This window comes from Hemitrygon akajei, chromosome 24, assembly GCF_048418815.1.
Source record: "Hemitrygon akajei chromosome 24, sHemAka1.3, whole genome shotgun sequence".
Lineage (NCBI taxonomy): Eukaryota > Metazoa > Chordata > Chondrichthyes > Myliobatiformes > Dasyatidae > Hemitrygon > Hemitrygon akajei.
In genome coordinates, this window is record NC_133147.1 from 55,541,179 (window position 1) to 55,560,354 (window position 19,176).

General features: G+C 41.7%; 1 protein-coding gene across 1 annotated transcript in view; it reads right to left on the reverse strand.

Moving 5' to 3' along the window:
- Positions 1-19,176, reverse strand: part of LOC140715758 (uncharacterized) — an 87,243-nt gene that overhangs the window by 8,832 nt on the left and 59,235 nt on the right. The window contains exons 11-13 of the mRNA XM_073028128.1: positions 12,207-12,500; positions 1,172-1,471; positions 14-103 (exon numbers count right to left, since the gene is read on the reverse strand). Coding sequence (XP_072884229.1) covers positions 14-103; positions 1,172-1,471; positions 12,207-12,500 — 684 coding nt within the window. The remainder of the gene's footprint in view (positions 1-13; positions 104-1,171; positions 1,472-12,206; positions 12,501-19,176) is intronic.

Genomic DNA, 19,176 nt, shown 5'->3' on the forward strand with positions numbered 1-19,176 from the left:
TGGCATTGCCTACCTTTTTTCCAGCAGTAAACACCCAATACTCCAAACATTAACACCAGGGCCACGACAGGTAAAGCTGGAATCCATGGCTGAAAGGACTTTGCTAAAACAGATAAATAGGCGAGATTAGGTCAGGGTTGGTGTTTTGCGACAGATGCTTTCGGCAAGAAAGCAGAATAAGGTGAGGCATCTGTTGAAGAAAATTCAAAATTGTCTACATTCTGTCTGAAGTTGACTGTTAGTCTCACTTCACAGGGTTCTGTAGTTTTCAAAGAATATGCTGAAATATTTAACATGCAAAAGATAAACTTCTACTTTTTGGATTATAGTTCATTCCCAAAGGAGGCAAAGTCTTAGCCCATTTCATTATGGCTCATATGTGTCCAGTCGTTTCTTTAATGTGTTTTTGTTTACTAAAAGGAATACAGGTAGAAATGTTTGGTAACACATTCTAGACTGCTGACACGCTTGTCGGTATCAAGTGCACCTTGATGGACAAGGAACTTCGTTATAACAGCGCATCAGAGCAAAAGCGCATGAAGCACGTGGTCGGTCGAAATTAGATACACGAGCATCTTGTTACATTATATAGATATACAGCGTGGAATAGGCCCCTTCGGCCCCTTGAGCTTCACCATCCAGCAAACCCCCGACAACCCCAATTAAACCCTAACCTGATCACGGGAAATAGTACACGGTACACCTTTGCACTGTGAGAGGAAACTGGAGGACCCTGGGAAACCTACACATTCTATGGGGAGTACCTAGAGATCCTCCTTACAGACGACGCCGGTAATGAATTCTGAACTCCGGGGCAATGCCGTCGCAATAAACGCTATGCTCCTATGCCGAGAACAGGGAGAAAGAATGGCGGGGATGGATAGCAGATGGAAAAGAGAGAAGCAGTTGTAGTTGTAGGTTGAAAGCCATCTAACCCCATGAAGTGTTAACTTCCTAGTAAATTGAAGACGCATAATTTCAAGAAGATGACAGAGTATTCACTGAGATAGACCAATGGAACTATTGTCATTCATGGACATACCTGCAGTATGTTTTGACTCATGTCAGTGGAGTAAAATAATTCACATTCAACAAGAAATTGAAAAATAAATTTTGAAAATCTATGCTTTTCGGGAAGATGAATTTGCAAGTTTGGTTTGAATGTACTTACCGTGTACAGAGAGAAACACAGCATCACTGGGCGCCGACATTAGATTCCTGGGTCCTTTCAACAGTTGATAGACACATGTGTAATTTCCACTATTTCCTGGTTCTACATTCTGGATGGTGAAAGTAGCTGATTTGTTCTGTGCATCTGCACTCTGGGGAACCGTGTCATTCAATTGAACGCCGTTCTTGTAGAAGTAGAATGTTCCGACCGAGGTGCTTTTTGTGAATGTGCAGTTAAACGTAACGTCTTCACCTTGAGAAACATGACTGGGGACTTGTGATATGTTTGGTCTGGGCAGATCTATCAATGGAAAACAAAACACAGGGGTTCCAAACTTAAATTCAAAGATCAAAGTATATTTATTATCAAAGTATGTATATATTATACAACCTTGGGATTTGTCTTTTAATAGGGAGCCAGAAAACAAGAAACCCGAAAGATCCCATTAAAAATAAAAAAAATGTCAACCACGCAATGGGCAGAGAGAAAAAAATCATGCAGTCAATAACGGAAGCAAATAGCTGCGGCACACGACTATTTCGATGAAGCTAGATACAAGAACATGATATAGTAGTAAAATGAGATCTTTTGGAACATAAATCTACTCCGCCACTCCTGATCTATTATCCCTCTCATCCCGATTCTCCTGCTTTTCTACCACCATCTTTGACTTCTATACTAATCAAGAACCTACCAAGTTCCCATTTAAACATACCCAAATGACTTGGCCTCCACTGACGACTATAGAAATGAATACCACAGATTCATCACTCTCTGGGAGAAGAAATACCTTCTCTTCTCTGTTCAATGGGACAATCCTTCTACTATGAGGCTGTGCCCGCAGGTACAAGACTCTCCGACTTTGGGAAGGTCCTCTCCACATCCACTCTGCGTAGGCCTTTCAAATTCAAAACCTTTCAATGAGATCGCACACGCCTCATTCTTTAAAACTCTAGCCAGTGGGGCCCAGAGGCTCAACCACTGCGTTTACGTTAACTCTTTTATTTGCTGAATCTGTCACGTGAAACACTATTGGATTGTCTCCAATACCAGCAAATCATTTCTGATATTTGCCCTCCAGTCCCAGACCCTCCATATATAATTTACCAGAAAGTGCATGTAATTTTATCGATTACAAAACAAATCGGATTTAGTGTGATTTGTGATGCAGGAAAATGACTTTCGCAAGGACAGAAACACTGAGCAGACAATTGCAGATGGGAGTGAAACCTGACATTGAAGAACGTTAGATTTAAATTCGGAGCATGAGGGAGATTAAATATGAATACTCTATAAAGCAACTCAAGAATAGTGATAGGACCTTTTTTAAAATACTTTGAACAAACCAGGAAATTAGCTCAAAGTGACACTGCCGGAAAATATAGAGAAGGCTTGACTCAAAAGCAGAGCAGAGAAAACAGGTTAACAACAAACAAAATCATTAGTAATGTACAAGCCACCGGGGGGAGTTAACAGGAGACAACAGAAACAAAACACAACAGGTAACAGAGTAAACTTTAGGCTGGAAGAGTGAAGATGAGGAACAACTGGTTGAAGTTGGATAGTTTAATGAGTGAAAAAGGTCCTCCTCCTCCCAGAAATTTAAATGATCCACCCCTTTCTAATTCTATCCCATGCATCCTTAACTTCTCTCCTACCTCAAATTTTTCCTGGTGAAACACACAGTTTGAGATTTTTCTACTGAAAATCTACATCCCCAATCATAACCCCAATCCACCGCTTCATCAATTGCTCCTTGTATCTTCCTGATTATATGCTCCATGTTCCTACCTCTTTTCCACAAGGCACCATCATCCGCAAACAGTGACCTACCTATATTCAATGGTACCTTTGTGAAGACATCACTGATCATAACGATGAAAAGTAACGGGCTAATCACACTACCTTGAGGTGTGCCATTTTCGACTATGCACTGATTTGATAATTCTGACCCAATTCGAACTTGAATTTACCTCCCGAACAGAAAATATTTTATTCAATTAAAAACTCCTCCACCAACCCCCATCTTGAGCAGTTTAATTAACAGTCCTTCCTTCCACATCATGTCATGAGCTTTTTCTATGTCAAAAAACACTGCAACTACTGATTCTTTATTTGCCTGGGTCTTTCTTATTTCAGTCTCTAGCTTTATCACTGAGTCCATGGAATTCCTTCCCTTCCTAAAACCACTCTGATAACTTGCCAACATTCCCCTCTTCTCAAGATCATACGATGACTTTTCTGTTATCATCCTTTCCATTATCTTGCATATATTTGATGTTAATGCTATTGGCCTGTAGCTAGTGGGTTTTGACAGATTCTTGCCAGTTTTCCTTATTGGAACTACTACTGCTTCTTTCCATGCACTTGGTAATCTTCCCCCTCCCACACTCTGTTGTAAAGATGCAGCAACTTCAAGAGCGCTCCTTCCCCTGGAATTTTTAGCATTATATAGCACATCAGATCTGTCCCTGGGGAGGTTAGTCTCGATATCTTTATTGCTCTCACCATCTCTGCCAACGTCATCAATTATATCATCAGTTTCTTCCCTCCTGTTTAACACAACTGGGAGTTGACTCATTGTTCTTTCCCTTCTCCTTCTCCACTCTTTAGTCAAATGTTTTTGAACTATGTATCTTTACAGATGACATGGCCATGATTTCAGCCTTATCCCTACTGGAGACTGCTGTTTCCTCCTCAGATATCATTACTGGATATTCCCATTCCCTTCTATCTCCTCTTAATCATTCCCCATACCTCTCCCACAGGTGTCATCCGTCCTATTTTGTTGCAAAAACTCCTCCAACTTGCCCTTTTAACTTGATGTATAGTTCTTCTCATCACTGCCTGCACCTTCTTATATTGAATCAAATGCTGCATATTATGGGTTCTTTTAACTAGTCTGAACACTCTATTTCTGTTTTTTTTTTATATACAGCCTGACAACATTACTCTGTTCACCATGGTCCCAGTTTTCTATTCATCTTATTTTTACTCCTGGGTATAGATCTTTCTGCTGCCATAATAATTGCTGAAGTCACATGACTTTTTAATTCATCTATATTTCCAGAAATGTCAATCCTTGTCAATGCTTGTTCACTCAACTTCTGGAACTTACTCCAATCTGCTTTTCCAAACACCCACTTTGGGATTCCACCACCTGATCTTACACCCATTGATCATGAAACTGGGTAGTGATCGCTGCCTACTGTTGAAGCAGTGCAAACTCCCCAGTTACTAACTCCAGCCAAGGTATTAAACACTAATGTCATATTTAATACTGACTTAGTTCCTGTTGTTATGTTTATCCTTGTTCCTCGACCATCATTCATACATACTAAATCCTTTTCTTCCATCAAATCTGCAATTACCTTTCCATTTGAATCTGTAAATTAATCCCCCTATATTGTGCTGTGAGCATTGAAATCTGCAAACATCACTACTATATGTCTGTTTTAACCTTGTATCCTCACTAGGCTGTCCAAATCCAACCTTTTACATGAATTGTATTAGTTAACTATAACCACTTACTCCTCTTTCTCCCACACTTCCACCACTATGTATTCCTGATCATCTCCCTTTTTGAGTACCCTATATGGTATACCTTGTTCGACTAATATAGCACAACGCCCTCCTCTCCCTAGATTTCTATATTTTCTTATCATTGTATATCCATATACTGCAAAGTCTAAAGTTGGTTTCAACCAAGTCTCCTGAATACACACTGCATCCGGTTTTATAACGATTTCTTTAATAAACTGCTTGAACTCCTGACTATTGGTCAGTAAGTTCCTTGCATTCCATTGCAAAAGAATCACCATAATTAGTATTAACCAATCCATGACAATTCCTGGTTTGACTGATAAGTGATGTTCTCCATCACTTCTTCCCATGTCAATCCTACTAACCCTAAATGGTTCATTGCTGGTTTGACAACCAGGTGAATTTTTCACTTTTTGACTTTACCTCCTCTGTACTATTAATCACTCCTGCAATGAATGTTACTAGAGCCTTTTTGTCAACATAAATCCCATCATTTGTTCTTTGTTGCATCTCTCACATCCCTCTTGCTCACTGTTCATTACAAGCATTATTCTGTTCTCTTGACATACTTACAGCTTCTGCATAAGTGATCTGTCTTTTCACTCATACTTCTTGAATTTTATTCTCCCGTCTCTTAACCTCACACCCACTATATGCCACATTATGAGCTCCTCCACAATTACAGCATTTTGGTTGCACTCCTGTTCCACACTTTCCATATTCATGATCACCCCCATATCCAGCACGTCTCCTCTGCCTACTACAGTTTTTAGCTATGTGTTCAAACCTTTGACAATTATAGCACCTCAATGGATTTGACACATACACGCTTACTGGGTAACCCCTGAAACCCAGGAACACTTTCCCTGGCACTCTTTCTTCAAATCCAATCAACACCGATTCACTTTCCTTGTTCAACTCCCTCCTTTGTTGTTTTCAGTCTTTGAGCATTCATTACTTTTCCTCCTTTGATATTCCTCTTCAACTCCTCCATATTTATACTCATTGGTACTCCCCGTGATCACTTCTTTACATCCACCACCATTTCGTGCTCCCATCCTGTGTATTCCACCTTACGTTTTCCTATCTCTCTTAATTTGAGTGCTTTCTAAAGTTGTTCCTTATTCGCATATCTTACCAATAGGTTGCCATCATTAAGGACTTTTGCAAATACTATTTCCACTATCTTATTTGCCAGTGTTGTTGTTAGCACCAACAGGTTAATTTTTTGCATGTTTCCTTAAGCCTTCTCATTAAATCTTATTATGACAACACCTTCACTCTGATCTCGTTCATCTTCCTCACTTTCAGAGCGCTTTCCACTACCATTTTTATTCTTTTACTCCCTTTGTCTCGGTTTTCATTCATCCGTCCCCTCACTATCTCCTCATTCCCTTTACTTCTCCCTTCACAACCACCCATTTCTCCCCAGCTGCCAACCTCTGATCGGCTCACCCCTCAGTAGTTCAGCAACAAATCCTCAAGCTCCCCCAGGGCACTGCTCTCGGTTCCAACTAATACAGCACCTCTAGGCTCCAGCACAGCGCCCCAACCTCTATGGTCTGGGACACATCGCCGACTGCTCTCCTGCCCACCAAGGCCCCTGTGAAGACCCAGAACCAACACCCACCTCCAAGTCGTGAAAAAGAGCTGGAGGTGATAAGGGAATAAATAGGCTGTAGGTGATGAACCTGGAATAAGTGGCAGAAGACTGCCATTAGCTGCATGGAGACTGGGCGGGGTATGTATTTGTAGGCTGGGGAATGGGAGTGGGAGATGACGTAATAGTTATGGCATGGAAACACGTGGAAATAGCCGGTAGAAACATTTAACTGCCTTGGATTTTTATCACAGTCCAGAAAAATATACCACGAGATACATGATGAAACTTGGGAGAAGATCTTACAGAATTTCCCATGGGAAATCCTCTTCCATATCAATAAACGCAGCGAGAAATCAATAAAGGTTAAGAGGTGTGGTTCTCTTAAGTAACTACATAGTTATTCTAATATGCGCCCAATTTGGATAGCGGAGCAACAGATCCACATCAGAGGCCATGTCATTGGCTCTTCACGCAACCCAAGAACATCTGAACAACACATTTGCACACATAAGGATATTCTTTTCGACTACAACTCCGCCCTCGATACCATCACCAGCACAAAAGTAATCAAGACCTTGGCCTCGTTGTGCAATTGTATCCTCCATTTCTTCACTTGTACTTCCAAATTCAAATTGGCAGCAATATCTCCTCCTCGATTTCCATCAACGGCTATTTTGTGCAGGACATTTTAGAGGGGGCAACTAAGCTCAACAAACCAAATAGATGTACAGAAGGGATAAGCGGAGCGACCATTGTTGGGAGTGGGCCAGTGATGAGAGTAGAAGCAACAGGCTTTTTCTCATCGAGGTTTCGGAGAAAGGGGGCTTTGACAAGGTAAGTGAGTAAGTGGACTTCGTTTTTGGTTTTTCTTTGCATTTTTTGGAGGAACAGAAAGTATGAAGGTAGGATTAATACTTTGCTCTGGGTAACGGATGTGGAAATCCAGGGAATCTTCCAGTCTCCCAGATAGCACCATCTGCGCCAGCTGCGCCGAGATGCAGCTCCTGAGAGACTCTGTTAGGGATCTGGAGCTGCTGTTCAATGACCTAAAGTTAATTAGGGAGAGTGAACTGGAGAGAGAGAAGAGCTACAGGGAGTTCATCACCCCGAGGCTGCAGGAGTTAGATAAGTGAGTGACGGTTAGGGAAGCAAGGGAAAAGAGCTCAGATAGTAGAGAGCACCCCTGTGGCCACCCTCTCAGTAATTGTTATCTTCTGTTAGATGCTGTTCGGGGGATGACCTGATAAATGACAACTGCAGCCATCGGATCTCTGGCACTGAGCCTGGATCCGTGATGCAGAATGGGAAGAGGAATGCAGTAGTCACAGGGGATTCTAGAGTGAGGGGAACAGACAGGAGTTCTGTCAGCCTGATAGAGATACTGCATGGTGTGTTGCCTCCCACGTGCCATGTTATAGGATGTCTCGGACTGGCTGAAGGGAGCTGGTGACCAGCCAGATGTCTTGGTACATGTTGATAACAACGACATATGTAGAAAAAGGAGGAGGTCGTAAAGAGACAATTCAGGGAGTTAGTTAGGAAGCTGAAAGGCAGAACCTCTGGGGTAGTAATCTCAGGATTGCTGCCTATGCCACGTGTTAGTGAGCCATGACTCGCATGATCAGGTGTATTAATGTGTGGCAGGTAGTCTGCTGTAGGGGGCAGGGCTTTAGATTCCTGGATCACTGGGGCCTCTTCTGGGGGAAGAGCAACCTGTACAAAAAGGACGGGTTACACCTGAAACAAAAGGAGTCCAATATCCTTGCGGGCACATTGAAGAGAGCTGTTAGGGAGTGTTTAAACTAATTTGGCAGGGGATGGGAAGCGGAGTGATGGGGCTGAGGAAGGAGAAAACTAAAATAATCAAAGATAGCGTGCAACATAAATTATAGAAAGAATAGGCAGGATATGAGGCTTAACCAAAACCAGTGTCATGAGTTACAGGGCAATCGAGGCATGGTACAGTTAAAAGAAGAGAAAGCAACACATACTGGACTGAAAGTGTTGTATTTGAATGCAGGCAGCATACGGAATAAAACAGACGATCATGAAATTCAGCTCCAGACTGGCAAACATGGCCTTGTGGCCCTCTGACTAACTGAAAACTGACTGTCATTGGAAGCTGAACGTCTGAGGATATATGATCTATCGAAAAGATAGGTTAGTAGGCAGAGGAGGTGTGTGTTCTGTGTTTTAATTTTAAATCATTGGAAAGAGATGACATAGGATTTGAAGGTGTAGAGTCTCTATGGGTTGAGTTAAGAAATAGCAAGGGGAAAATAACTCCAGTGGCAGTTGTATACAGGCCTCGAAACAGCAACCGGGATGTGGATTACAAATTGCAGCAGGAGATAAAAATGGTGTCTCACAAAGGCAATATCATGATAAGAATTGGGGATTTTAACATGTAAGTGGATTGGGAAAACCATATCAGTACTGGACATCAAGAGACAGAATCGGCAGAATGTCTAAGGGATATCTTTTTAGAACAACTTGTTGTTGACCCCATGAGGGGATCGGCTATGTTGGATTGGGTGTTGTGCAATTATCCTGAGGTAATAAGACAGCTTAAGGTTAATGATCACCTAGGAAATAGTGATCACAATATGAACGCGTTGACACAGAAATTTGAGAGGGAAAAATAAAATCAAATGTGTGTATTTTAGTGGAATAAAGGAACTTACAATGACATGAAAGAGGAGTTGGCCGAAATTAACTGGAAAGGGACATTTGCAGGAAGGACAGCAGAGCAGCAGTGGCTCAGTTTCTGTGAAAAATGAGGGAAGCGCAAGACAGATCTATCTGAAATAAGAAGAATGTTTCAAAGGGAAGAAGAATACTACCATGGCTGAAGTCAGAGCCAAAGTAAAAGCAAAGAAAGAGCAGACAAGGAATCCAGAGCTAGATGGAAGATAGAGGATTGGAGAGCTTTTAAAAACTTGCAGAAGGTCATTTGGAAGGAGAAAATGAATTATGAAAGGAAGCTGGTGACTAATATCAAAGATACTAAAAGCGTTTTAAAGTACATAAAGGGTAAAAGAGAGTCAAGGGCAGATATAGGACCAATACAAAATGAAGCTGGAGATACTGTAATGAGAGATGCAGAGGTGGCAGAGGAACTGAATGCGTATTTTGTATCAGTTTTCACAGAGGAAGACATCTGCAGTATACCGGACATTTGAGAGTGTCAGGGAAGTGAAGTTTGCGCACCGTAAATTACGACTGAGAAGGTGCTCAGGAAGCTTAATGGTCTGAGGGTGGATAAATCTCCTGGAACTGATGGAATGCACCCTTGGGTTCTGAAGGAAGTAGCTGGAGAGATTGTGGAGGCATTAACGTTAATCTTTCAAGAACCAATAGATTTTCACATTGTACTGGATAACTGGAAAATTGCAAATGTTACTCCAGTATTTAACAAGGGTGGGAGACAGCAGAAAGGAAACTTAGACCCATTATCCTAACATCAGTGGTTGGGAAGCTGTTGGAATCCATAGTTAGGAATGAGATTATGGAGTACCTGGAGGCACCTGACAGAATAGGCCAAAGCCAGCATAGTTTCCTGATTGGAAAATCTTGCCTGACAAACCTACTGCGTTTGTGTGTAAAAAAAAAACTACAAGCAGAGTAGACAACAGAGTTGCAGTAGACGTAGTGTACTTGGACTTTCAGAAGGCCTTTGACAAGGTGTCACACACGAGGCTGCAAAGCAACATAGGAGCCCATGGAATTATAGGCAAGTTACTAGCGTGGGTGCAGAATAGGCTGGTCGGCAGAAAACAGAGTGGGAGTAAAGGTATCCTACTCCGGCTGGCTGATAGTTACCAGTTGAATTCCACAGGGGTCGGTGTTGGGACTGCTGCGTTTTATGATTATGTCAATGATTTGGACTACGATTTTAATGGATTTGTGGCTAAAGTTGCCGATGATACAAACAGTGGTAGAGGAACGGGTGGTGCTGAGGAAATAGAGAGCCTGCAGAGACACTTAGATACTTAAGAAAAATGGGCAAAGAAGTAGCAAATGAAATACAATGTTGGAAAGTACATGGTTATGAACCTTGGAGGAAATAAATGGACAAAGTATTATATAGATGGGTAGAGAACTCAAAATGCAGAGATGCAGAAGGACTTGAGAGCCCTTGTGTAAGATACCCTAAAGGTTAATCTCCAGGTTGAGTCAGTTGTTAAGAAGGCGGGTGCAATCTTGGCATTCATTTGTAGTTGTATAGAATATAAGAGTTGGAATGTGATGTTGAGGACCTATAAGGCAATCGTGAGACCACAATTGGTCCATTGTGTGCTGGTTTGGGCTCCTTATTTTAGAAAGAATATACTGACATTGGAGAGGGTTCAGAGAAGATTCGCGAGAATGATTCCAGGAATGAAAGGCTTACCGCATGAGAAAAGTCTGGCAGCTCTTGTGCTGTATTCCCCGGAGTTTAGAAGAATGAGGGGAGATCTCATAGAAACATTCCAAGTGTTAAAACACCTGAACAGATTAGATATGGCAGCATTATTTCCCATAGTGGAGGATTATAGGACAAGAGGGCAAGAATTCAGGATCAAAGAAATGAGATGTGGAGAAATTACTTTAGTCAGAGGGTGGTAAATCTGTGTTTTTTTTTTGCCATGAGCAAATGTGGAGGCCAGGTCATTGGGTGTATTTAAGGCAGTGTGAAATCTGTTGTTGATTAGCCTCTGCACCTATTCTTATGGTCTGATGGTTCAACAACGGTGCAGCACAAGGCTCTCTGCGCAGACCCCTGCGCAACGCAATTTACACGTATGAGTGTATGGTTATGCACAGCTTCAACGTCACATTCAAATTTACTGACAATACCACGGTCGTAGAGCGCATGAAAAGTGGTGACGACTCAGCGTACAAGAGAGAGATTAAAAATATGGCTAAAGCGTGCCATAACAACAAAGCATTACAGAATGAGAAAACGAGAGATCTATGAACCAGACTTTAATTACGAAGAAGCACTGCAGAACCTCTACTTGCTTTTGAGTACGTAAAGTTTCGGCATTACATCTAGAACTTTGACGAACTTCTGAATCCCAACCACCGAAATCATGGACTACCTTGAACGGAAGATCCCAGAAAAAGGATTGGATATGCCCAGTCTATCACGGGTAAAATCCTCAACACCATGAAACATATCTGCACGAAGAATTGTCGCAGGAAATCAGCATCAATCATCAAAGACGCCACTCTCTAGCACTTACGTACTTCCCGCTGCTTAATCAGGAAGAATATACAGGACCCTCAGGATTCACACCACTATCTTCAGAAACAGTTACTACCCTTCAATCATCTGCCTCTTGAACCAAAGTGAACACCTTCCCTCAACGTCGCTTGCCCCGCCCTTGAAATATTTCCACAGGCTATCAACTCACTTTCAATGACACTTCATCTCATGTTCTTGAGAGGCAGATTTTGTATTAATCGTATTATTTCTTTTTGTATTTAGAATTTGTTGTCTTTTGCACACTGATTCAGCATCCACATTGGTATGGTCTTTCATTGATTCAATTATGGTTGATATTCTACTGTGGATTTTATGAACGTGCTCGCAAGAACCTGTACCTCAGGGTTGGATATGGTGACATATATTTACTTCAATAATGAACTTACTTTGAACATCAAACTTTCAATTGTGCCCATCATGTCCGAATGTCTGCAAAAAAAATGTGATTCACGAGGAGAAACGGGAAGATTGAAGGAAGAGTTATACTTGGCCGTAGTACACAAGCGTCAAACCAAGGTGAGTGTGAATGTAAATTTTGTTTGCTGTACCATAGACTAGACCTCTCAGTCATAATATTATTGTTCTAATCGAGAGCATATATCACCTGGTTGAACTGGAGAACAAATTAAATAACTCACCCACGACCGTTATCTTTATTCTGTTGCTTTCTGGTGATGATATGGTTCTACCGGACACCGTGCGTGTGTAAACACAGGAGTAATCCCACGGAGCAACTCCTCCGTTTGCGAAGGTGAACGTCGCGCTGTTTTGCTGTGACAGCTTTTCCTTTACCAGGAGTCCATTGTTGTACAGGCGAAAGGTGTCACCGGAATATTCCTGATCAGTTTTCTGACAAGTAAGTATGACCGACTCATCTGACACATAGACCTCATCAGGTCTGTTACTTGATATTTGAGGTTTTTGTGGCCGAGCTGCAAGGAAAGAAAATGAATTGATTCAGACTGTGTACAAGATACGTAATCAATGTTCTCATTAACTCCCGCGCAAAACTCGTGTGCAACTATATATTTCTGATGCATAATTACCATTATATAACTTGCCCCATCAGAAGATGTATTTGCAGAAATAGTATTTCCTGGAGGCAATAAGTGTGGTATGTCTGTATACTTGAATGAATGATCCACAAGAAAGCTTTGCTAAGTTAAATGATTGCACCTCCAGAGTTATTACCTTGTCAGGAAGCTGAAGCAGAGATCCAACCACAGACCACATACAGTGCGCACTATAATATTTCCAGAGTAGCAAATCCGGGGGTTGGGGGCAACAAAGTCGTCGTCAAAGTTCAGGAGGAGACTAAAATTGCCAGAGAAATCCAGAATCGGGCAACGGAGAGAGTCGATATTGAGACAGACAGAGTTCAGATATCAATGCTGGAATGGCTCAGGAAAACTCACTGGCACAATCTGACAACAAACAGGTGAAAATCCAGGACTGAAATACACTGAGAAATAAACAGAGAGACAGATGACAGGTGCAGCACAATGAGACCCAGTTAGATAGATAGATAGATAGATAGATAGATAGATATATAGATAGATAGATAGATAGATACTTTATTCATCCCCATGGGGAAATTCAACTTTTTTCCAATGTCCCATACACTTGTTGTAGCAAAACTAATTACATACAATACTTAACTCAGTAAAAAAATATGATATGCATCAAATCACCATCTCAAAAAGCATTAATAATAGCTTTTAAAAAGTTCTTAAGTCCTGGCGGTAGAATTGTAAAGCCTAATGGCATTGGGGAGTATTGACCTTTTCATCCTGTCTGAGGAGCATTGCATCGATAGTAACCTGTCACTGAAACTGCTTCTCTGTCTCTGGATGGTGCTATGTAGAGGATGTTCAGAGTTATCCATAATTGACCGTAGCCTACTCAGTCAGTTGGCAGGAATAGAAGTAATAATGAGAAACAGATGAGAGACCGAGTATTCTGTAATACAGGGTCCGGAGTAGAGCAGGAGCGGGGACAGAAGCATGTGACAATACAAAACCACAGGCTGACAGCTAAGGTAAAAGAAAAAAAATGTGTTCAGCTGGAGGTACTGACAGACCTGCACGATTGCTGCTTGTGCCTGTTTTAGAGAAGGCAGAAATATGAAGATATTACAGTTTAAAATTAATTTCTTCATCTGCTGTTTCTGCTCTGGCTGTAAATGTGCTAGTTTCCCATCAATATTTTCCAGAATGGTTGAATTTGGTAACCTGACAGAAACAATGTTGGATTTAGAATGAAATTCAGATGAATCATCTATCATGTTCCTAGTTAAATCAAATTCATTATCGTTAACCACAACAGTCACAGTATCAGTTTGCTTCTCATAATATGGTTTTATCATATTTATATGGCAAAGTTGTGTTGGCCTTCTACGATCTGATGTTTTTATCAGGTAATCCACATAATTGATTTTAGACACAATTTCATAAGGACCATGAAATCTAGCTTGTAAAGGATTCATTTGCACTGGGAAAAGAACCAGCACTTTATCTCCAAGCTTAAACATCCTCATCCTACCTTCTTTATCATACCAAGTTTTCATTTTCTCCTGAGCCAATTTTAAATGTTCCTTGGCTAAGCTACAAACTTTATGTAACCTGTCCGTAAATTTCAAAACATAGTCCAACAAATTAGTGTGTACTTCCTTACTAATCCACTGTTCTTTTAATAAAGCTAAAGGTCCTCTAACTCTATGCCCAAATAGAGTCTCTAGCTTTATCACTGAGTCCATGGAATTCCTTCCCTTCCTAAAACCACTCTGATAACTTGCCAACATTCCCCTCTTCTCAAGATCATACGATGACTTTTCTGTTATCATCCTTTCCATTATCTTGCATATATTTGATGTTAATGCTATTGGCCTGTAGTTAGTGGGTTTTGACAGATCCTTGCCAGTTTTCCTTATTGGAATTACTACTGCTTCTTTCCATGCACTTGGTAATCTTCACCCTCCCACACTCTGTTGTAAAGATGCAGCAACTTCAAGAGCGCTCCTTCCCCTGGAATTTTTAGCATTATATAGCACATCAGATCTGTCCCTGGGGAGGTTAGTCTCGATATCTTTATTGCTCTCACCATCTCTGCCAACGTCATCAATTATATCATCAGTTTCTTCCCTCCTGTTTAACACAACTGGGAGTTGACTCATTGTTCTTTCCCTTCTCCTTCTCCACTCTTTAGTCAAATGTTTTTGAACTATGTATCTTTACAGATGACATGGCCATGATTTCAGCCTTATCCCTACTGGAGACTGCTGTTTCCTCCTCAGATATCATTACTGGATATTCCCATTCCCTTCTATCCCCTCCCATCCTCTTAATCATTCCCCATACCTCTCCCACAGGTGTCATTCGTCCTATTTTGTTGCAAAAACTCCACCAACTTGCCCTTTTAACTTGATGTATAGTTCTTCTCATCACTGCCTGCACCTTCTTATATTGAATCAAATGCTGCATATTATGGGTTCTTTTAACTAGTCTGAACACTCTATTTCTGTTTTTTTTTATACAGCCTGACAACATTACTCTGTTCACCATGGTCCCAGTTTTCTATTCATCTTATTTTTACTCCTGGGTATAGATCTTTCTGTTGCCATAATAATTGCTGAAGTCACCTGACTTTTTAATTCATCTATATTTCCAGAAATGTCAATCCTTGTCAATGCTTGTTCACTCAACTTCTGGAACTTACTCCAATCTGCTTTTCCAAACACCCACTTTGGGATTCCACCACCTGATCTTACACCCATTGATCATGAAACTGGGTAGTGATCGCTGCCTACTGTTGAAGCAGTGCAAACTCCCCAGTTACTAACTCCAGCCAAGGTATTAAACACTAATGTCATATTTAATACTGACTTAGTTCCTGTTGTTATGTTTATCCTTGTTCCTCGACCATCATTCATACATACTAAATCCTTTTCTTCCATCAAATCTGCAATTACCTTTCCATTTGAATCTGTAAATTAATCCCCCTATATTGTGCTGTGAGCATTGAAATCTGCAAACATCACTACTATATGTCTGTTTTAACCTTGTATCCTCACTAGGCTGTCCAAATCCAACCTTTTACATGAATTGTATTAGTTAACTATAACCACTTACTCCTCTTTCTCCCACACTTCCACCACTATGTATTCCTGATCATCTCCCTTTTTGAGTACCCTATATGGTATACCTTGTTCGACTAATATAGCACAACGCCCTCCTCTCCCTAGATTTCTATATTTTCTTATCATTGTATATCCATATACTGCAAAGTCTAAAGTTGGTTTCAACCAAGTCTCCTGAATACACACTGCATCCGGTTTTATAACGATTTCTTTAATAAACTGCTTGAACTCCTGACTATTGGTCAGTAAGTTCCTTGCATTCCATTGCAAAAGAATCACCATAATTAGTATTAACCAATCCATGACAATTCCTGGTTTGACTGATAAGAGATGTTCTCCATCACTTCTTCCCATGTCAATCCTACTAACCCTAAATGGTTCATTGCTGGTTTGACAACCAGGTGAATTTTTCACTTTTTGACTTTACCTCCTCTGTACTATTAATCACTCCTGCAATGAATGTTACTAGAGCCTTTTTGTCAACATAAATCCCATCATTTGTTTTTTGTTGCATCTCTCACATCCCTCTTGCTCCCTGTTCATTACAAGCATTATTCTGTTCTCTTGACATACTTACAGCTTCTGCATAAGTGATCTTTCTTTTCACTCATACTTCTTGAATTTTATTCTCCCGTCTCTTAACCTCGCACCCACTATATGCCACATTATGAGCTCCTCCACAATTACAGCATTTTGGTTGCACTCCTGTTCCACACTTTCCATATTCATGATCACCCCCATATCCAGCACGTCTCCTCTGCCTACTACAGTTTTTAGCTATGTGTTCAAACCTTTGACAATTATAGCACCTCAATGGATTTGACACATACACGCTTACTGGGTAACCCCTGAAACCCAGGAACACTTTCCCTGGCACTCCTTCTTCAAATCCAATCAACACCGATTCACTTTCCTTGTTCAACTCCCTCCTTTGTTGTTTTCAGTCTTTGAGCATTCATTACTTTTCCTCCTTTGATATTCCTCTTCAACTCCTCCATATTTATACTCATTGGTACTCCCCGTGATCACTTCTTTACATCCACCACCATTTCGTGCTCCCATCCTGTGTATTCCACCTTACGTTTTCCTATCTCTCTTAATTTGAGCGCTTTCTAATGCTGTTCCTTATTCGCATATCTTACCAATAGGTTGCCATCATTAAGGACTTTTGCAAATACTATTTCCACTATCTTATTTGCCAGTGTTGTTGGTAGCACCAACAGGTTAATTTTTTGCATGTTTCCTTAAGCCTTCTCATTAAATCTTATTATGACAACACCTTCACTCTGATCTCGTTCATCTTCCTCACTTTCAGAGCGCTCTCCACTACCATTTTTATTCTTTTACTCCCTTTGTCTCGGTTTTCATTCATCCGTCCCCTCACTATCTCCTCATTCCCTTTACTTCTCCCTTCACAACCACCCATTTCTCCCCAGCTGCCAACCTCTGATCGGCTCACCCCTCAGTAGTTCAGCAACAAATCCTCAAGCTCCCCCAGGGCACTGCTCTCGGTTCCAACTAATACAACACCTCTAGGCTCCAGCACAGCGACCCAACCTCTATGGTCTGGGACACATCGCCGACTGCTCTCCTGCCCACCAAGGCACCTGTGAAGACCCAGAACCAACACCCACCTCCAAGTCGTGAAAAAGAGCTGGAGGTGATAAGGGAATAAATAGGCTGTAGGTGATGAACCTGGAATAAGTGGCAGAAGACTGCCATTAGCTGCATGGAGACTGGGCGGGGTATGTATTTGTAGGCTGGGGAATGGGAGTGGGAGATGACGTAATAGTTATGGCATGGAAACACGTGGAAATAGCCGGTAGAAACATTTAACTGCCTTGGATTTTTATCACAGTCCAGAAAAATATACCACGAGATACATGATGAAACTTGGGAGAAGATCTTACAGAATTTCCCATGGGAAATCCTCTTCCATATCAATAAACGCAGCGAGAAATCAATAAAGGTTAAGAGGTGTGGTTCTCTTAAGTAACTACATAGTTATTCTAATATGCGCCCAATTTGGATAGCGGAGCAACAGGTCCACATCAGAGGCCATGTCATTGGCTCTTCACGCAACCCAAGAACATCTGAACAACACATTTGCACACATAAGGATATTCTTTTCGACTACAACTCCGCCCTCGATACCATCACCAGCACAAAAGTAATCAAGACCTTGGCCTCGTTGTGCAATTGTATCCTCCATTTCTTCACTTGTACTTCCAAATTCAAATTGGCAGCAATATCTCCTCCTCGATTTCCATCAACGGCTATTTTGTGCAGGACATTTTAGAGGGGGCAACTAAGCTCAACAAATGAGGGCTACTCGCAGGTCAGAGGCGGTGATTTAAAACAAGAGCTTCGCGGGCGTTAGCTCGACAAACCAAATAGATGTACAGAAGGGATAAACGGAGCGAACATTGTTGGGAGTGGGCCAGTGATGAGAGTAGAAGCAACAGGCTTTTTCTCATCGAGGTTTCGGAGAAAGGGGGCTTCGACGAGGTAAGTGGGTAAGTGGACTTCGTTTTTGGTTTTTCTTTGCATTTTTTGGAGGAACAGAGAGTATGAAGGTAGGATTAATACTTTGCTCTGGGTAACGGATGTGGAAATCCAGGGAATCTTCCAGTCTCCCAGATAGCACCATCTGCGCCAGCTGCGCCGAGATGCAGCTCCTGAGAGACTCTGTTAGGGATCTGGAGCTGCTGTTCAATGACCTAAAGTTCATTAGGGAGAGTGAACTGGAGAGAGAGAAGAGCTACAGGGAGTTCATCACCCCGAGGCTGCAGGAGTTAGATAAGTGAGTGACGGTTAGGGAAGCAAGGGAAAAGAGCTCAGATAGTAGAGAGCGCCCCTGTGGCCACCCTCTCAGTAATTGTTATCTTCTGTTAGATGCTGTTCGGGGGATGACCTGATAAATGACAACTGCAGCCATCGGATCTCTGGCACTGAGCCTGGATCCGTGATGCAGAATGGGAAGAGGAATGCAGTAGTCACAGGGGATTCTAGAGTGAGGGGAACAGACAGGAGTTCTGTCAGCCTGATAGAGATACTGCATTGTGTGTTGCCTCCCACGTGCCATGTTATAGGATGTCTCGGACTGGCTGAAGGGAGCTGGTGACCAGCCAGATGTCTTGGTACATGTTGATAACAACGACATATGTAGAAAAAGGAGGAGGTCGTAAAGAGACAATTCAGGGAGTTAGTTAGGAAGCTGAAAGGCAGAACCTCTGGGGTAGTAATCTCAGGATTGCTGCCTATGCCACGTGTTAGTGAGCCATGACTCACATGATCAGGTGTATTAATGTGTGGCAGGTAGTCTGCTGTAGGGGGCAGGGCTTTAGATTCCTGGATCACTGGGGCCTCTTCTGGGGGAAGAGCAACCTGTACAAAAAGGACGGGTTACACCTGAAACAAAAGGAGTCCAATATCCTTGCGGGCACATTGAAGAGAGCTGTTAGGGAGTGTTT